Raw genomic sequence first — 16433 nt, forward strand, 5'->3', positions numbered from 1 at the left:
TCTAAACCATCACTGAGACCTGCTCTACACCTCTACCAGAACTCAGGATCTGATTAGATCTGATTAGATCTGATTGGATCTGATTAGATCTGATTAGATCTGATTAGATCTGATTGGATCTGATTAGATCTGATTAGATCTGATTGGATCTGGTATTCTGTCACTGAGGAAACACGATATATGAATACAGCTGAAGGATGATGAGGGGAAGCGCTAACCTGAAGAGGCTGCAGAGATCATTTACAGGCCTTCTTCAGTTTATCAGGTGAAGGATTCTCTGAGAGCCTCAGACCCTTTGAGAGCCTGGGACCCTCTGAGAGCCTCAGACCCTTTGAGAGCCTGGGACTCTCTGAGATCCTCAGACCCTCTGAGAGCCTGGGACCCTCTGAGAGCCTCAGACCCTTTGAGAGCCTGGGACCCTCTGAGAGCCTCAGACCCTCTGAGAGCCTGGGACCCTCTGAGAGCCTCGGACCCTCTGGGATCCTCAGACCCTCTTAGAGACTCGGACCTTTGCAGAAGTTTGTCTTCAGCAGTATTTGTAAAATCAGAGGAGGGAAACGTTTCCTCAGAGGACGTGAGAGTCTGCTGATTAAAAACACGTCCAGTCTGAAGAACAGAGAGAAACCCAGACGATGAAGGGAGTCAGACTTTGCAGAGGTGGGTCTGTTTTCTAAGCGGGTGCTCTGAAGGCGAGCGGTAACCCCGGTTCTTCCAGGACGGTCTGAGTTTCAGTGTTCCAGCAGTGTGTACACTCTGCAGGGAATCCCTTCACTTCTACGTTTTGGGGCCAGTAGCACATCTCCTCGTGAGCCACTGCAGCTCCTCTCCTCTCTGTTCTTCATTCATCAGCCCTGCCAGCATCCTCTCAGAGGATCCTCGCCGTCCCACTGAACTCCAGATAATCGCTGAATGTGCGCCGTAGTGAGCAGAGATCGAAAGAGTGGGTGACGGAAGAACTGAGAAATAAAAGAAGCTGGAGCCGAGCAGACTGAGAGCAGAGAGCTGAGACACAGAGAGGGCTCCTCTGTCCTGACATCAACATGCCTCACACACACACACACAGACTCTGCAGCTGCTCTCTTCAGAGTGTGTGTGTGTGTGTGTTTCAGCCTCAGCCTGGTAGAAGAGTGCAGTGACTCATCACACTCAGGGAGGGATCAGACTGGAGGTCAGAGGTCAGAGTCCGGCCTCTTGCAGTTTGAATTCACATTAAAACAATCCCCCTTTTTTTACACAGCCTGGCCACACCTCAGTGTGTGTGTGTGTGTGTGTGTGTGTGTGTGAATAAGTCTCATATGTCACCACGCAGAGGGCCAAGGCTCGCTGTCAGACGGCGGTCCAGCAGCTTCAGCGTGGATGACGCAACTCTTTGCAATAAAGCTGGAGTCAGGCAGCTGCTGTTACATAACCGTGTACATTGACGCGGGTCGTATGTTGCTCGCTGCCGCTCAGACGGCCATTGTGTGCCGATTACACGGGGAGCATGGTTTTCATTAAGGCATTGTGCTCTGTCCATACAGAGGCCTTTTGTGTGAGCCAGCATTCAGCCTGCTCTCTATGTGTACGTCTGATATGATCTCACGCCAACATCCACACCTCAGAGCTGCTGACGACCACAGGTGATGGAAATGTGAAAAAGTAAGGGTTTTAAATTTGAAAGCAGGAAAGTGTTCACAGAGCTGAGGGACACAGATCTGATTCAGTCCGTCTCAGCTCGTCTGCCAGAGACGGCGGGCGGTGGGCGGACGCTCTGCTCAGCAGAAAGGTGTTCAGCAGACGAGGCTGAAACACATCAAGTGTAATTTCTCTCTGTGATCAACACACACACACACACACACACACACACTCACAGCGCAGAGACAGAACAACAAGCATCAATACTATCATCACAACAGGAAGTGAGCTCAAACACTCCTCTGTCATGTGACCTGTCTCCTCTGCAGAGTTTGATTCAGTCCTGGATTATCTGTCTTTAACTGCATTTACAAAAAGTCCTGAAAGAATCAGATCACAGTGAAAACGCTGTGACACAAACACTCTGCAGCGTGAAGAGCAGCATCGCCGAGTTCCTGCTGCCGCTCACCGCTCTGCTCAAAGCCTGAGACTCAGAGCTCAGCATTATCTGCTGCAGCCGAGGCCAAGGGCACCATTAGGCATCCTGCCCACTCTCTGCTACACACACACACACACACACACACACACACACACACACACACACACACACACACACACACACTGAGCGTCAGTGACTCGTCAAAGCTGTTCCTCCTCCTTCATGAGAGGAACGTTTAAAATGAGTCTGATGATTAATCTCTTTTACTTTCACAAGGTGAGGCTGTTCCACCGATCACACGGTCTAAGATCAGTGATGAGAGATCAGTGATGAGAGATCACTGATCAGAGATCACTGATGAGAGATCACTGATGAGAGCTCACTGATCAGAGATCACTGATCAGAGATCACTGATCAGAGATCACTCATCAGAGATCACTGATCAGAGATCACTGATGAGAGATCACTGATGAGAGTCTTCTCAGTCTGTATTTGTTGAAACCTTTAAAGCTCACAGAAGTGATTTCTGATTTTGGAAACGTTCCTCTTTTTAAAAACAAACCCCGTCAGCTCACCTGTCCTGCTGTTACCCTCCCATCCTGAAATCAGGGCGCTCTGCTGCCCGACACGCTGCTGATGTTCTGGAGTGTAGGGCTTAAAAGGTGATTAGGTGGAGATTTGGTGTCCTTTCCTGTGTCGCTGCACACTCTGACTCAGCTGACAGGATCACAGAAGCTGCACGGGAGGCCTTTTCCTGGACATCTGAACTCCCTGCAGCAGAGCCAAGGCCGGCCTGTGGAAACCCTGAGTCAGAGCGGGCCCTGCATGCACTCACAGTCATGCTAACCACACTCTCTGAGCAACACGCCGCTTCTGGACGCTGTGCCGCACGTGCATCCGTTACTGCCAGGCAGGGAGGAGCGGCTCGGCTCCCCCTCAATTAGCAGCTTTGCAAGGGGGCTGCTTATTATGCATCACCCATAGTCAGTAAAGATCCCCTGGTGTTCCCCTGCACAGCTGACTGGAGTCAGGCAAGGGCTTTCCAGTCTGCAGGACACAGCTGCCGGAGGAATCACAGACGGCACCAAAAACCTCTAAATACAGATAAACGCTCTAAAGCATCTCACAAAGAGGATCTGCCCCGCCAAACAAAACCACAATGAGTCAGCCTTCAGGACCAAGATACAGAGAGACGCCAGAGACACCACTCTGACAAATATTCAGAAGATTCAATTCAAAAAAAGATGCTCTGCTCACTCTCATCCTTTCTGCTGCACAAACTGTATGAGTCTCAACTTTCAACCCACACCAGGCCTCAGGCCTCAGGCATGACCAAAACCACATTCCAACCCATCAGTCATGTGTCCAGCCTCAACCAGCGGAGCTCTAATCCCTGGGATCTGTGGAAAAATCCAGTCCATATTAATCCCATTAGCTCCAAGGTCTAGAGCTCCAGAGGAACGATGCGTCAGGAAGCACTGATGACATCTCTCCTCTTCAACAGCGTCTCCACTGACTCTGAGGTCAAAGAGTCAGATTACAGCCCAGATGATTCAGAGTCAGATTACAGCCCAGATGATTCAGAGTCAGATTACAGCCCAGATGATTCAGAGTCAGATTACAGCCCAGATGATTCAGAGTCAGATTACAGCCCAGATGATTCGTTGTTTCAGAGGATTAACCCTCCTGATAACACAGACAGTCAGTAAATGTGCACACAGTGAGATTACAGACCTTTCTTGTATTTGTGGATGGGGAGTTTCTTCAGCTGATCTTTGCGCAGGCGGCTTCTCCGAGCTCTGTGTCGATCCTGGACGAACTTGGTGATCTAAGAACAGCCGAGTCAGAACATGTCAAAGCTTAAACACCAGCACACACATGCATGCACACACACACCCACACACACACACACACACATAGACACATAGACACCTTCCTTACAACAAATCTCTCTACTCTGACACATGAAGTGTCTTTGCTTCAACCCACCATGAACACTACGATGAGGATGAGGCAGATTCCCACGATGATGAGGAAGGGGATCAGGTAGTATTCCAGCGGCAGGCTGAAGTCTGGCATGAGGACCACATGTCCCCTGGAGAAACAAGCAGAGCCACAGTCAGCTGATGGCAGGTAAGACAAACAGACTGGATCTGACCTCTGCAGGACATGACCTCTGCAGGACCTGACCTCTGCAGGATCTGACCTCTGCAGGACCTGACCTCTGCAGGATCTGACCTCTGCGGGATCTGACCTCTGCAGGATCTGACCTCTGCAGGACATGACCTCTGCAGGATCTGACCTCTGCAGGACATGACCTCTGCAGGATCTGACCTCTGCGGGATCTGACCTCTGCAGGATCTGACCTCTGCAGGATCTGACCTCTGCAGGACATGACCTCTGCAGGATCTGACCTCTGCAGGACCTAACCTTTGCAGGATCTGACCTCTGCAGGATCTGACCTCTGCAGGACATGACCTCTGCAGGATCTGACCTCTGCAGGACCTAACCTTTGCAGGATCTGACCTCTGCAGGACCTGACCTCTGCAGGACCTGACCTTTGCAGGATCTGACCTCTGCAGGATCTGACCTCTGCAGGACCTGACCTCTGCAGGACCTGACTTCTGCAGGATCTGACCTCTGCAGGATCTGACCTCTACAGGTCTTACACACAGCAGATAGATCTCTGCTGGGCAAATTCTTTACAGCCATGAAAGTTGGTCAATAACACACACACACACACACACACACGCACATGTGCACACACACACACACACACACACACACACACACACACACACACACACACTCAGCTGATGTCACGGTGTAAAGAAGGTGTCTGAAAGCTGTGACTGTCTGGGCTCCTCTGACAGGCTGAGCGGTTTCGTGACCACCTCTTCACATCACAAGACGAGTCCTCAGCCTCAGCGCTGCACACTGCAGGCTTTATTCATCAACAACATCAGCTCCACAGAAGAGCCAGAGAGCTGCTGGACAGGATTGTGTGAAAAAGAAGCTGTGTCTTCACGACGTCTCAGAGACAGAGCTGTGAAAATCTCAGAGCTGAGGGAACAGAAATGAGATCTGTAACTCACCCTTTGTCGTACATGTAGTCCACTCTCAGAGAGGTGGCAGTCAGCTCGCTCACGAACACAGAGGGGATATCGATCTGCTTCATTATATCCACTGAAAACAGAAACATGCATCATTAGTACATCATGTGACTGCATGCTGGGGAGCAGAGAGAGCGGGGGGGGGGCGCTCCACAAAGTTGCTGAAGTCCTGACTCGGCTCACTTCCTCCTCTCTGCAGCTTCTGATGGATTTCAGTCTGTTTGAACGTCTGTGACAGTTCATGTTTGAGGAGCACTTCAGCTGATTTCAGTTTCACACATATTATCTGCACCACTTGGTAACTTGGTACTCATAGTTTGGTGTTCAGAAGCTCCAGGAAACACATCCCTCAAACTCTGACATAAGAAACGTCTAACAGTGTTTGACCATTTGATCAAACTCACTGATGACTGACGTTAACCTGTGAGACGTCCTCCTCTATCAAACAATAACCCAACAAGATAAGGACATTATTTATGACTGAACTAAGGCCTGGAGTAAAGCCTCAGACGTGTTGATATCACAGACTGAGGTTAGCACAGGGACAGCATGGTGCTAGGCTGCTGCAGGGCACCGCTTCCTCCAGATCGTCCTGACACTTGAAATGAGCTTCAGGCGGTAAAAAGAGCCAGCTCTCCTCAGGCTTCACTGTCAACACGGGCATGTGAGCAGGCAGCTGTGTGAGATGCTGGACTCTAATGTGTTGATGTACAGAGAGAAAGGGAGGAAGAGGAGGAGGAGGAGGAGGAGTAACTCACGGTCATTGGATCCCATGCTGATTAAGTCATCAGAGTCCACATTGTGAACAATGGCCGCCTTGTATCCGGCTTTCTGCGCATTGAGGACCTGTGAGGAGACAAAGTGATCATCACATGGATCAGACACCAGCTGATTATTAAAGGTCCTGGTCTAAGGTGATCTGTGTGACATGGAGAGAGAGACCACATCTCTGTCCGGGTATCTGACTCAGCAAACATCAGAACCAGGATGTGAGGGACCGCTCAGTTTGATCTGCTCTCAGCTCACTGAGCCAAAACCTGACGAGGTGTAAATACTGACATAAGAGAGGTGTTACCTTAAAGCACAAGATCTAAAGCATCAAAGATTATAAACACACTCATATCAAAGTTCATTAAGTCTGTCATCAACTCTCTTTACCAACAAAGTTAAAAAATAACTCCATATACTCTCCTATCCATCCTCAGAGTGATCTCAGATCAGAGTGATCTCAGATCAGAGTGATCTCAGATCAGAGTGATCTCTATTCAGAGTGATCTCTAATCAGAGTGATCTCTAATCAGAGTGATATTAGATCAGAGTGATCTCAGATCAGAGTGATCTCAGATCAGAGTGATCTCGGATCAGAGTGATCTCGGATCAGAGTGATCTCAGATCAGAGTGATCTCAGATCAGGATGATCTTAGATCAGAGTGATCTCAGATCAGAGTGATCTCAGATCAGGGTGATCTCCGATCAGAGTGATCTCGGATCAGAGTGATCTCAGATCAGGATGATCTTAGATCAGAGTGATCTCAGATCAGAGTGATCTCAGATCAGAGTGATCTCGGATCAGAGTGATCTCAGATCAGGATGATCTTAGATCAGTGATGTCGAATCAGAGTGATCTCGGATCAGAGTGATCTTAGATCGGAGTGATCTCAGATCAGAGTGATCTCAGATCAGAGTGATCTCAGATCAGAGTGATCTCGGATCAGGGTAATCTTGGATCAGAGTGATCTCAGATCAGAGTGATCTCGGATCAGAGTGATCTCAGATCAGGATGATCTTAGATCAGTGATGTCGAATCAGAGTGATCTCGGATCAGAGTGATCTTAGATCAGAGTGATCTCAGATCAGAGTGATCTCAGATCAGAGTGGTCTTGGATCAGAGTGATCTCAGATCAGGGTAATCTTGGATCAGAGTGATCTCAGATCAGGATGATCTTAGATCAGACCTGTTCTGAGGGGGAGCAGGAGCAGTAGGAGGCTGACACTTGGCCATCTTGAAGTTATTTTTTTCAAGTGGTCACTGAAAGGACTACAAATGTTCTGTAGAAAGGACTACAAACGCTTTGCTATCCATATCAAAGTTAGCCGAGCAGCTACCGTGTTACTGTTCTAAGATAAGTTCAGTAAATATCTTTTTCCACCGTAAAGATCCAAACTTCTCTTTGTCTAATTCTGAATCCTTAATGTCTTCAGTTCATAAAAACTTGAGATGTACTAATTTGAATGTTTGTATCCTGAACAGTAAGAATAAGATGATTTGAATGTTTGTATCCTGAACATTGAGAATAAGATGATTTGAGTGTTTGTATCCTGAACAGTGAGAATAAGAAGATTTGAATGTTTGTATCCTGAACAGTAAGAATAAGATGATTTGAGTGTTTGTATCCTGAACAGTGAGAATAAGATGATTTGAGTGTTTGTATCCTGAACAGTGAGAATAAGATGATTTGAGTGTTTGTATCCTGAACAGTGAGAATAAGATGATTTGAATGTTTGTATCCTGAACAGTAAGAATAAGATGATTTGAGTGTTTGTATCCTGAACAGTGAGAATAAGATGATTTGAGTGTTTGTATCCTGAACAGTGAGAATAAGAAGATTTGAATGTTTGTATCCTGAACAGTGAGAATAAGAAGATTTGAGTGTTTGTATCCTGAACAGTGAGAATAAGAAGATTTGAATGTTTGTATCCTGAACAGTGAGAATAAGATGATTTGAGTGTTTGTATCCTGAACAGTGAGAATAAGATGATTTGAGTGTTTGTATCCTGAACAGTAAGAATAAGATGATTTGAGTGTTTGTATCCTGAACAGTGAGAATAAGATGATTTGAATGTTTGTATCCTGAACCGTGAGAATAAGATGATTTGAATGTTTGTATCCTGAACAGTGAGAATAAGATGATTTGAGTGTTTGTATCCTGAACAGTGAGAATAAGATGATTTGAGTGTTTGTATCCTGAACAGTGAGAATAAGATGATTTGAATGTTTGTATCCTGAACAGTAAGAATAAGATGATTTGAGTGTTTGTATCCTGAACAGTGAGAATAAGATGATTTGAATGTTTGTATCCTGAACAGTGAGAATAAGATGATTTGAATGTTTGTATCCTGAACAGTGAGAATAAGAAGCTGACTGGTGGATTTGAAGAATGTTTCTTCTGCTGACGTTCACATTCAGACAGCTCCTCTATGATAAAGCTGTAACTGAAGATCCAAAACAGGAAGTGTTTGACCATCGGAGAGGAAACGGGAGGAACCGAGACCCTGAGGTGAAGTCACACAGTGGGCCAAAGGTTAGAGAGGATTAAGGGAAGAGTTCAACAAATACTGAATGTCTGCATGTTGGTTCTGCTGGATTAAAAACAGAATAACTTCACCTTTAAATTTAGATCCTGACCATCTGACCAGGAAACAACAGGTCAGACCTGCTCAGAGGATTTAACATCTTCACAGGGTTAATGTTAAAAAGACTCAAAGCTGTCATCATCACTCCAACATGGAAATAAAATTATCTCAAAGACATTTAAAAAATATAAAAAACAAGTTTGTCCAAATCACCACTTATTTCAGCTTAAAACAAAAATATTAATTTCCTCTGCATTAGTTATTAGTTATGATTTTAAATGTTACAATTTTAAATGTTACAATTTTAAATGTTACAATTTTAAATGTAGTAACGATTTAACTGTAATTATAATTTTAAATGTGTTACAATTTTAAATGTTACAATTTTAATTGTTACAATTTTAAATGTTACAATTTTAAATGTTACAATTTTAATTGTTACAATTTTGAATGTTACAATTTTAAATGTTACAATTTTGAATGTTACAATTTTAAATGTAGTTATGATTTTAAATGTTGTGATTTTAAATGTTGTGATTTTAAATGTTGTGATTTTAAATGTTAGGATTTTAAATGTTAGGATTTTAAATGTTGTTAGGATTTTAAATGTTATGATTTTAAATGTTGTGATTTTAAATGTTAGGATTTTAAATGTTAGGATTTTAAATGTTCAGTTAATGTTCTTGTCAAATATTAATTGTACTTGGCAGAAGTTGGACAAACTGCAGCTTCAGATGGAATCAGTTCAGAAGGACTCTTTGTCCTGAATGGTCTGTGATTCTCTATTCTTTGAGGACTTGATTTTAAAGAAGGAGGAGGAATTTGGTTGATCTCTTGAAACCTTAAAAAGGAGTTATGATAAACTGTGATTGTGATTCTGCCTTCAAAACAAAACGTCTGGGTGGAAGTTGTGCAGCTGAAGACATTCTTCTGGTCTCAGTTTGTCATCTTTATGACGAACACAGAGACTCCTCACTGTTCCATGCAGCCTGAGGTGTGATCTATGTTTGTGTGAGCTCTAATCTAAACACTAACACTCCTCACTGTTCCATGCAGCCTGAGGTGTGATCTCTGTTTCTGTGTGAGCTCTGATCTAAACACAGAGACTCCTCACTGTTCCATGCAGCCTGAGGTGTGATCTGTTTGTGTGAGCTCTGATCTAAACACTGAGACTCCTCACTGTTCCATGCAGCCTGAGGTGTGATCTGTTTGTGTGAGCTCTGATCTAAACACTGAGACTCCTCACTGTTCCATGCAGCCTGAGGTGTGATCTCTGTTTGTGTGAGCTCTGATCTAAACACTGAGACTCCTCACTGTTCCATGCAGCCTGAGGTGTGATCTATGTTTGTGTGAGCTCTGATCTAAACACTGAGACTCCTCACTGTTCCATGCAGCCTGCGGTGTGATCTCTGTTTGTGTGAGCTCTGATCTAAACACACCAACATGTTAAGGCTCTCATTAATCACAGACACGTGAAGCCTCACAAGGCTGCTGCATGAAAACAGATGCTACAGCTCTGACCCTGCTGTGACCTGTTCACAGTGCATACCTGTGTGTCTCTGTGTGTGTGTGTGTGTGTGTGTGTTATTGTTATCTTTTTATAACTGTCACCACCTCCATATTCAAATCCCAGCAGGCTGCTGTGGAGTCAGAGTCCGTGTTGCGGTTTATATTGTTGTAGATAAACTGTGAAAGCTGTCGTCCAGCATGCGGTGCAAAGAAGTGTTGACTCTCTGCTGGAGGAACAGAAGTTTAAATTAAAGGTTACGCAACCCAAAAGCTTCCACATCCACTCTGAAGAAGCTTGTGTTGTAAACATGATGGTGGTGAGCTCATGAGGAAACACTCTGCATCAGGAACAAACCCATATAACTCTGTAAACGTCCGTTTACAGAGAACTCCTGAAGTGGAATCTGAACTGCAGCATGTTGTACTTTTAGAAAGCTGTAAACTAAAGATGGAGGGGGTCGGTCCAGCAGCAGGGCCGTGTGAGCTGCGTCACAGAAACTGAAGCGTCCGTCCGTCAGCATGTTTTTGTGCCTGGAACACTGAGAGGCTGCAGCATCCTGTGGAGGCATTGTTGAGGTTGATTGCTCACTGCAGATGTGGTGGAGGAAAAGGATGTGACGATATAATCCTGGAATGATTCATCATGAACTCCTCACGGACAGAGACGGACTCAGGGAATCACTGGTCTGAAACGGTCTGATGAAAGTACTGAAGGCAGAGACGGGGATCCTCTGGAGCCCATGAAAGCATTTCTATCAATGAGACAGGAAGCTGTATTTTAAATGTCCTTCTGCAGTTTGTTTAGCATCTGGAGCAAAACGACAAACTGAACCGGGGACAGGAAAAACTTTGACCTTTGACCTTGGAACAAAAGAAGATACTAGGAGGGGTAAGGTAGCCAACATTTCTCTGGTAACGCTCCCTGTTATAACACCTCAGACCTTTAACACCAGACTTTAATCTCAGATGAGGACTCATGATGTTTACAGTCAGACTCAAACCCAACTTTGAGTCTACATGTTTATTATTATAATATATTATAGTATTGTACGGGTCCTTGGTATCTGCCAGTATTTAAACTCTACATTTCATGTAGATTTAAAATCTACATGTCAGAACTTCTCTGCAGAAACCCTCCTCACCATGAGAGCTTTAACAAAGCAGACAGGAGAGTCTTCATTTAAAGCTTTACACGCAGAGCCACGGGACAGGAAGTACCTCTCTGAGCATGTGCAGAACCCCCTGTGGTAATTTCACACTCGACCCAAAGTAAGAAATGGGGCGTTGAAGTTTGTCAGTGAAAGACACTGTTCATCTCTGTTCATCAACCGACCTGACAAACATGTTGGTCCTGCAGCCCGGGTCCGGCCTCTTTACAAGAGCACAGATCTCTTTAGACCTGTGGGGCTGTGTGGAACTGTGTGTGTGTGTGTGTGTGTGTGTGTGTGTGTGCGTGTTGTACCCTGTGGATGCTAATCCAGAACAGCCCCGTCTTTTGTCCGTCTGCTGTCATTTTAATTTTATGCACAGGCATACGTGGAGCAGCGTGTACGGCAGCAGCAGCAGCATTCTGATCCCATGTGTTCGCCTGTGAGGGCGTATTGTGTGGAGGTCTCAATGGCTACTGTGTGAATCTACAGGCACACTGTCTGGAGAAGACACACACACACACACACACACACACACACACACACACACACACACACACACACACACACACACACAGACACACACACACACATACACTGTATTTGGATGAATGTGTATGTTTCTGGAGAAAAAGAAGATTTCTAAAAATAATATAATAAAATAGTGTGTGTGTGTGTGTGTGTGTGTGTGTGTTACATGTGTGTTTGTGTCCTTGTATTTAAGTGTGTGTGTGTGTGTGTGTGTGTGTTACATGTGTGTTTGTGTCCTTGTATATATACAAAGACACAAACACACATGTTGGTGAGTTGTGGCTGATTGAGCCAGCAGGTGAAATATCTAGTTAAAAATCCCTACGTGGAGTTGATGCTTCCTAAGAGGGGTGAAATGATCAAATGCAGGATTTGACAGCAGAGTGAGGACCACACCGACTCCTCTGCACGGTTTAGCCGGTCTCCAGTTAGAGTCCTCCTCAGGGAGCTCTCACAGAAAGGGTCAGATAAAGTAAAGCACCATTCTGTCTCTGAAGGTTGTCTCCATGCCAGCGTGTGGTGCGGCCTGTCTGCCTCAGATCTGCAGAGGAATTCAACCTCTGCTGCTGGCTCACCCTTGTGTTTGCACGGGCAAAGATAAGGACATTCAATGCATTCCTGATAGGCTGAGGAGAGGGGGGGACCAGAGATGGAGAGGCTGGGGAGGAAGACGTAGACTGAAAGTACGAAGCTGTAAACACCAACTTCAACAACTTCCAACATCCACCATGTTAATATGACAGCTTGGATGAACCCATGTCATTGCATGCCTGAGATAATAATGCTCCCACATGTTACTGATGGAGTTCCCTTCACAGAGCAGCCTCTGCTCCTTTAGTGGAACTACACTGGAACACTTAGGGACCCAGATCCTCCTGGAGGACGTCTTGACTTCATGATTTGGCTTCAGAAACTTCTACTTTGGTTCCAAAGTCAACATTGTTCTGCTTTTTGTACCGTCAGGCCTTGGACTGAAAACATGGCGCCCTGTGGAGGTCTGGCCAGATTGTAAGTTGGCATGCAGCACAGACTCTGCAGGCTTTTATTCATCAGATCGAGCAGTGATGGATTTTAAAAGACTCTGCTTGATTAGCTGTTGTTTTTGAAGTCCTGTGAGTGAACTTAAAAAGACTTGAAGACTTTGGAGTTAAGAGGCTGAACCTAGTGTGAATGTTAGGCCTGAGTAAAAGCTGGTTATCTCATCAGTGTGAGGGAGGATGATAAAGAAATCCATGTTTTGGTCTTGAGAGTGTCAGACAGTGTACAGTTAGACAATCAGAAACTGCAGCCTGACATTCCCCTTTATTAGACTTAAAGAAAAGTCCTTACTGCGTCATGAACTCCTAAACACTGCTCTGCTTGTTCTTTAATAACGTCTGGTGTTTTAACACAGGCCTCTACAGCTCCCAGGAGAAGCTTGTACTGTGGATGGAAACTCCTGCAGGGATCTGCAGCATCCATCAGAACCGTCTGAGCTTCATGTGATAGGTTTGAAATGATCTCTTTTACATTGCTGCAGGTGTTCTTCCTCTCAGGTGAGGTGGGGTGTTTCCACACTGACTTAAAAATGACTTTTTCACTTTCACAGCTCAAACAAGAAATGTTCAACTCCAGAGTCCAATAAAGGAGGCGCGTCAGGTATGTCAGAGGCTGGTGTTATAGCTCTGTGCTTCTATATCCCTATGTGTCCTTGTGTGCTCATGAAAACCAGCTGAACCCTGCTTTAAGTGCACTTTGAGACTTTGAGAGTTCACATGTCCTTCAGCTTGGACACTAACAGCAGAACTACACTGTGTTAGTATCTTCAGCTCAGGAAGTTCAACCTGCCTCAGGAGCTGCTGATCATGTTCTACACCTCCATCATCCAGTCTGTTCTGTGTACCTCCATCACTGTCTGGTTTGGCTCTGCAACCAAACTAGACAAACACAGACTGCAGCGGACTATAAGGACTGCAGAGAAAATCATCGGTGTCGACCTGCCCCCCATCCAGGACTTGTACCGGTCCCGGGCCAGGAAACGGGCAGGGAGCATTACCGCTGACCCCTCACACCCTGGACACAAATTCTTCAAACTCCTCCCCTCCGGCAGGCGCTACAGATCACTGTGCGCCAAAACAACCCGCCATAAGAACAGTTTCTTCCCCCAGGCTGTCACTCTGATGAACACTAAACCATAACAGTCTCATACCTGTCAGATAAATACTCTCTGTAAATATACATGTAGATACACAATGCAACAATTCTCAAGCAGAATTCCATATTTCTATTTTTTGTATTATTTAACTTCTATTTTATAATGTAAAACTACCTCTGCAACTCACCACTGCACTTTATCATATTATTTTAGCCTGTACATATTAGTCAAGCTATTTGTTGTTTCTTTGTATTTATAGCTAAGGTTATTGTTATTATATTTTCATTTTATTTTTTATTGTAGTTCTTATTCTTATTCCTATTCTTATGCCTTGTACAAAGAGAGCACAGTTTACCAAAGTCAAATTCCTTGTGTGTTCAAGCATACTTGGCGAATAAAGCTGATTCTGATTCTGATTCTGATTCTGATTCCTGAGAACGTGTGGGACCGACTGAATGTGAAGCCTTTAAAGGGAAAATGGTTCTTAGTCATCTTTAAATTGTTAAATAAGTATTTCAAAGTTTCCACTCCAGTTTTCTGCACAATCCATATTTCTGTTTACACATATTCATGTGTTCACGGCCCGACTCTGAGCGGTCACGGTCGACTGGAGGTCTGCAAACACGGCTACCTGGAGCAGACCGACTCACTGAGGCTGATCCACCTTCTGGATCCAAGAGGGAGCAGGACATGCTCCGAGCACTGCCAGAGGAATCATGCAAACACATACGAGGGGTGCAACAGTTCTTAGTGTAACATTAAAGCGTTCCAATACGTGTTTTATAATTAGCATTAGCATGAATTAGCTCTATTTGTGAGCGCCTGCGAGTCCACATGCTGGAATGAGGAAACTCCCCCCTGCCACTTAAGATCCAATCACTGGGGCGGGTACTTATCCTGTTACCCTCATGGTTAAGTTGCACGCCCATGTAGAGGGTGGCCCGGGTTCAAACCCAGCCTGCGGCCTCTTTCCTGAATGTCAATCCCCTACTCTCTCCCAGTTTCCTACACTACCCACTCTCCTCTATAAATAAAGGTGTTAAAGCCCAAAAAATATCACTTACAAATAAATCAAATAAAAGAAATCCAACCACCATGAAGTCTGAGAGACTCTGACAACACAGGTGTCAGAAGTAACACCTTCAACTATATACAGTCAGTTATAAACAGTCAGTTATATACAGTCAGTTATAAACAGTCAGTTATAAACAGTCAGTTATATACAGTCAGTTATAAACAGTCAGTTATATACAGTCAGTTATAAACAGTCAGTTATAAACAGTCAGTTATATACAGTCAGTTATAAACAGTCAGTTATATACAGTCAGTTATATACAGTCAGTTATATACAGTCAGTTATAAACAGTCAGTTATAAACAGTCAGTTATATACAGTCAGTTATAAACAGTCAGTTATAAACAGTCAGTTATATACAGTCAGTTATAAACAGTCAGTTATATACAGTCAGTTATAAACAGTCAGTTATAAACAGTCAGTTATATACAGTCAGTTATAAACAGTCAGTTATATATAGTCAGTTATAAACAGTCAGTTATATACAGTCAGTTATATACAGTCAGTTATAAACAGTCAGTTATAAACAGTCAGTTATAAACAGTCAGTTATATACAGTCAGTTATAAACAGTCAGTTATATACAGTCAGTTATAAACAGTCAGTTATAAACAGGTAATGGTCTGTACCTACTGGTCCTGTCTTCCCTTCCATCACCAGTATCTTTGGGACTGCTGATTTGGACAGAGAATGCTGATAGCATCACTAATTATTGCTGCATCACTACACTATATGTGTGTGTGTGTGTGTGTGTGTGTGTGTGTGTGTGTGTGTGTGTGTGTGTGTGTGTGGGTGTGTGTGTGTGTGTGTGTGTGTGTGTGTGTGTGTGTGTGTGTGTGTGTGTGTGTGTGTGTGTATCAATAACTGCTGCATCTCCTCTCCTGTGTGTATCTGCTTCCAACACATTCTCCTCATGCAGTAATGCAGCTAAAACATCGACTTTGCTTCCTCCTCTCTCCTCTCCTCGTCCCCTCGTCCCCTCCTCTCCTCCTCTCCTCCTCTCCTCCTCCTCCTCTCCTCCTCCTCTCCTCCTCCTCTCCTCCTCCTCCTCTCCTCCTCCTCTCCTCCTCCTCTCCTCCTCCTCTCCTCCTCCTCCTCTCCTCCTCCCCTCCTCTCCTCCTCTCCTCCTCCCCTCTCCTCCTCTCCTCCTCCTCCTCCTCCCCTCTCCTCCTCCTCCTCTCCTCCTCTCCTCTCCTCCTCCCCTCTCCTCCTCCCCTCTCCTCCTCCCCTCTCCTCCTCCCCCTCTCCTCTCCTCCTCTCTCTCCTCTCCTCCTCCCCCTCTTGTTTTTCTTTCTAACCCACAGTCTTCCTCACTCCTGTCATGTTCAGCTCAGGCAGTTTCCCTGACCTGCGTGTGGCTTGTTGCAGTCACTTGGGTGAATTTGCATTGAGCAGACTTGACCTTAGCTCTATGTAAATCAGTCTGAGCCACAGAGTGAAACTTTCTCACACAAACACACCTGTGAGGATCCAGGAGACAACTTCATGTCTTCAACGAGGGCTTTATTATATCAGTAG

At 45.0% G+C, this 16433-nt stretch overlaps 1 protein-coding gene across 1 annotated transcript in view; it reads right to left on the reverse strand.

The window, feature by feature from the left end:
- rnf13 (ring finger protein 13) overlaps window positions 1-16433 on the reverse strand; it is a 38131-nt gene that overhangs the window by 4149 nt on the left and 17549 nt on the right. The window contains exons 5-8 of the mRNA XM_034675705.1: window positions 5925-6012; window positions 5149-5239; window positions 4043-4148; window positions 3788-3881 (exon numbers count right to left, since the gene is read on the reverse strand). Of these exons, the coding sequence (XP_034531596.1) occupies window positions 3788-3881; window positions 4043-4148; window positions 5149-5239; window positions 5925-6012 (379 nt within the window). The remainder of the gene's footprint in view (window positions 1-3787; window positions 3882-4042; window positions 4149-5148; window positions 5240-5924; window positions 6013-16433) is intronic.

The sequence above is a fragment of the Notolabrus celidotus genome, chromosome 2, assembly GCF_009762535.1.
Source record: "Notolabrus celidotus isolate fNotCel1 chromosome 2, fNotCel1.pri, whole genome shotgun sequence".
NCBI classification, from domain to species: Eukaryota; Metazoa; Chordata; class Actinopteri; order Labriformes; family Labridae; genus Notolabrus; species Notolabrus celidotus.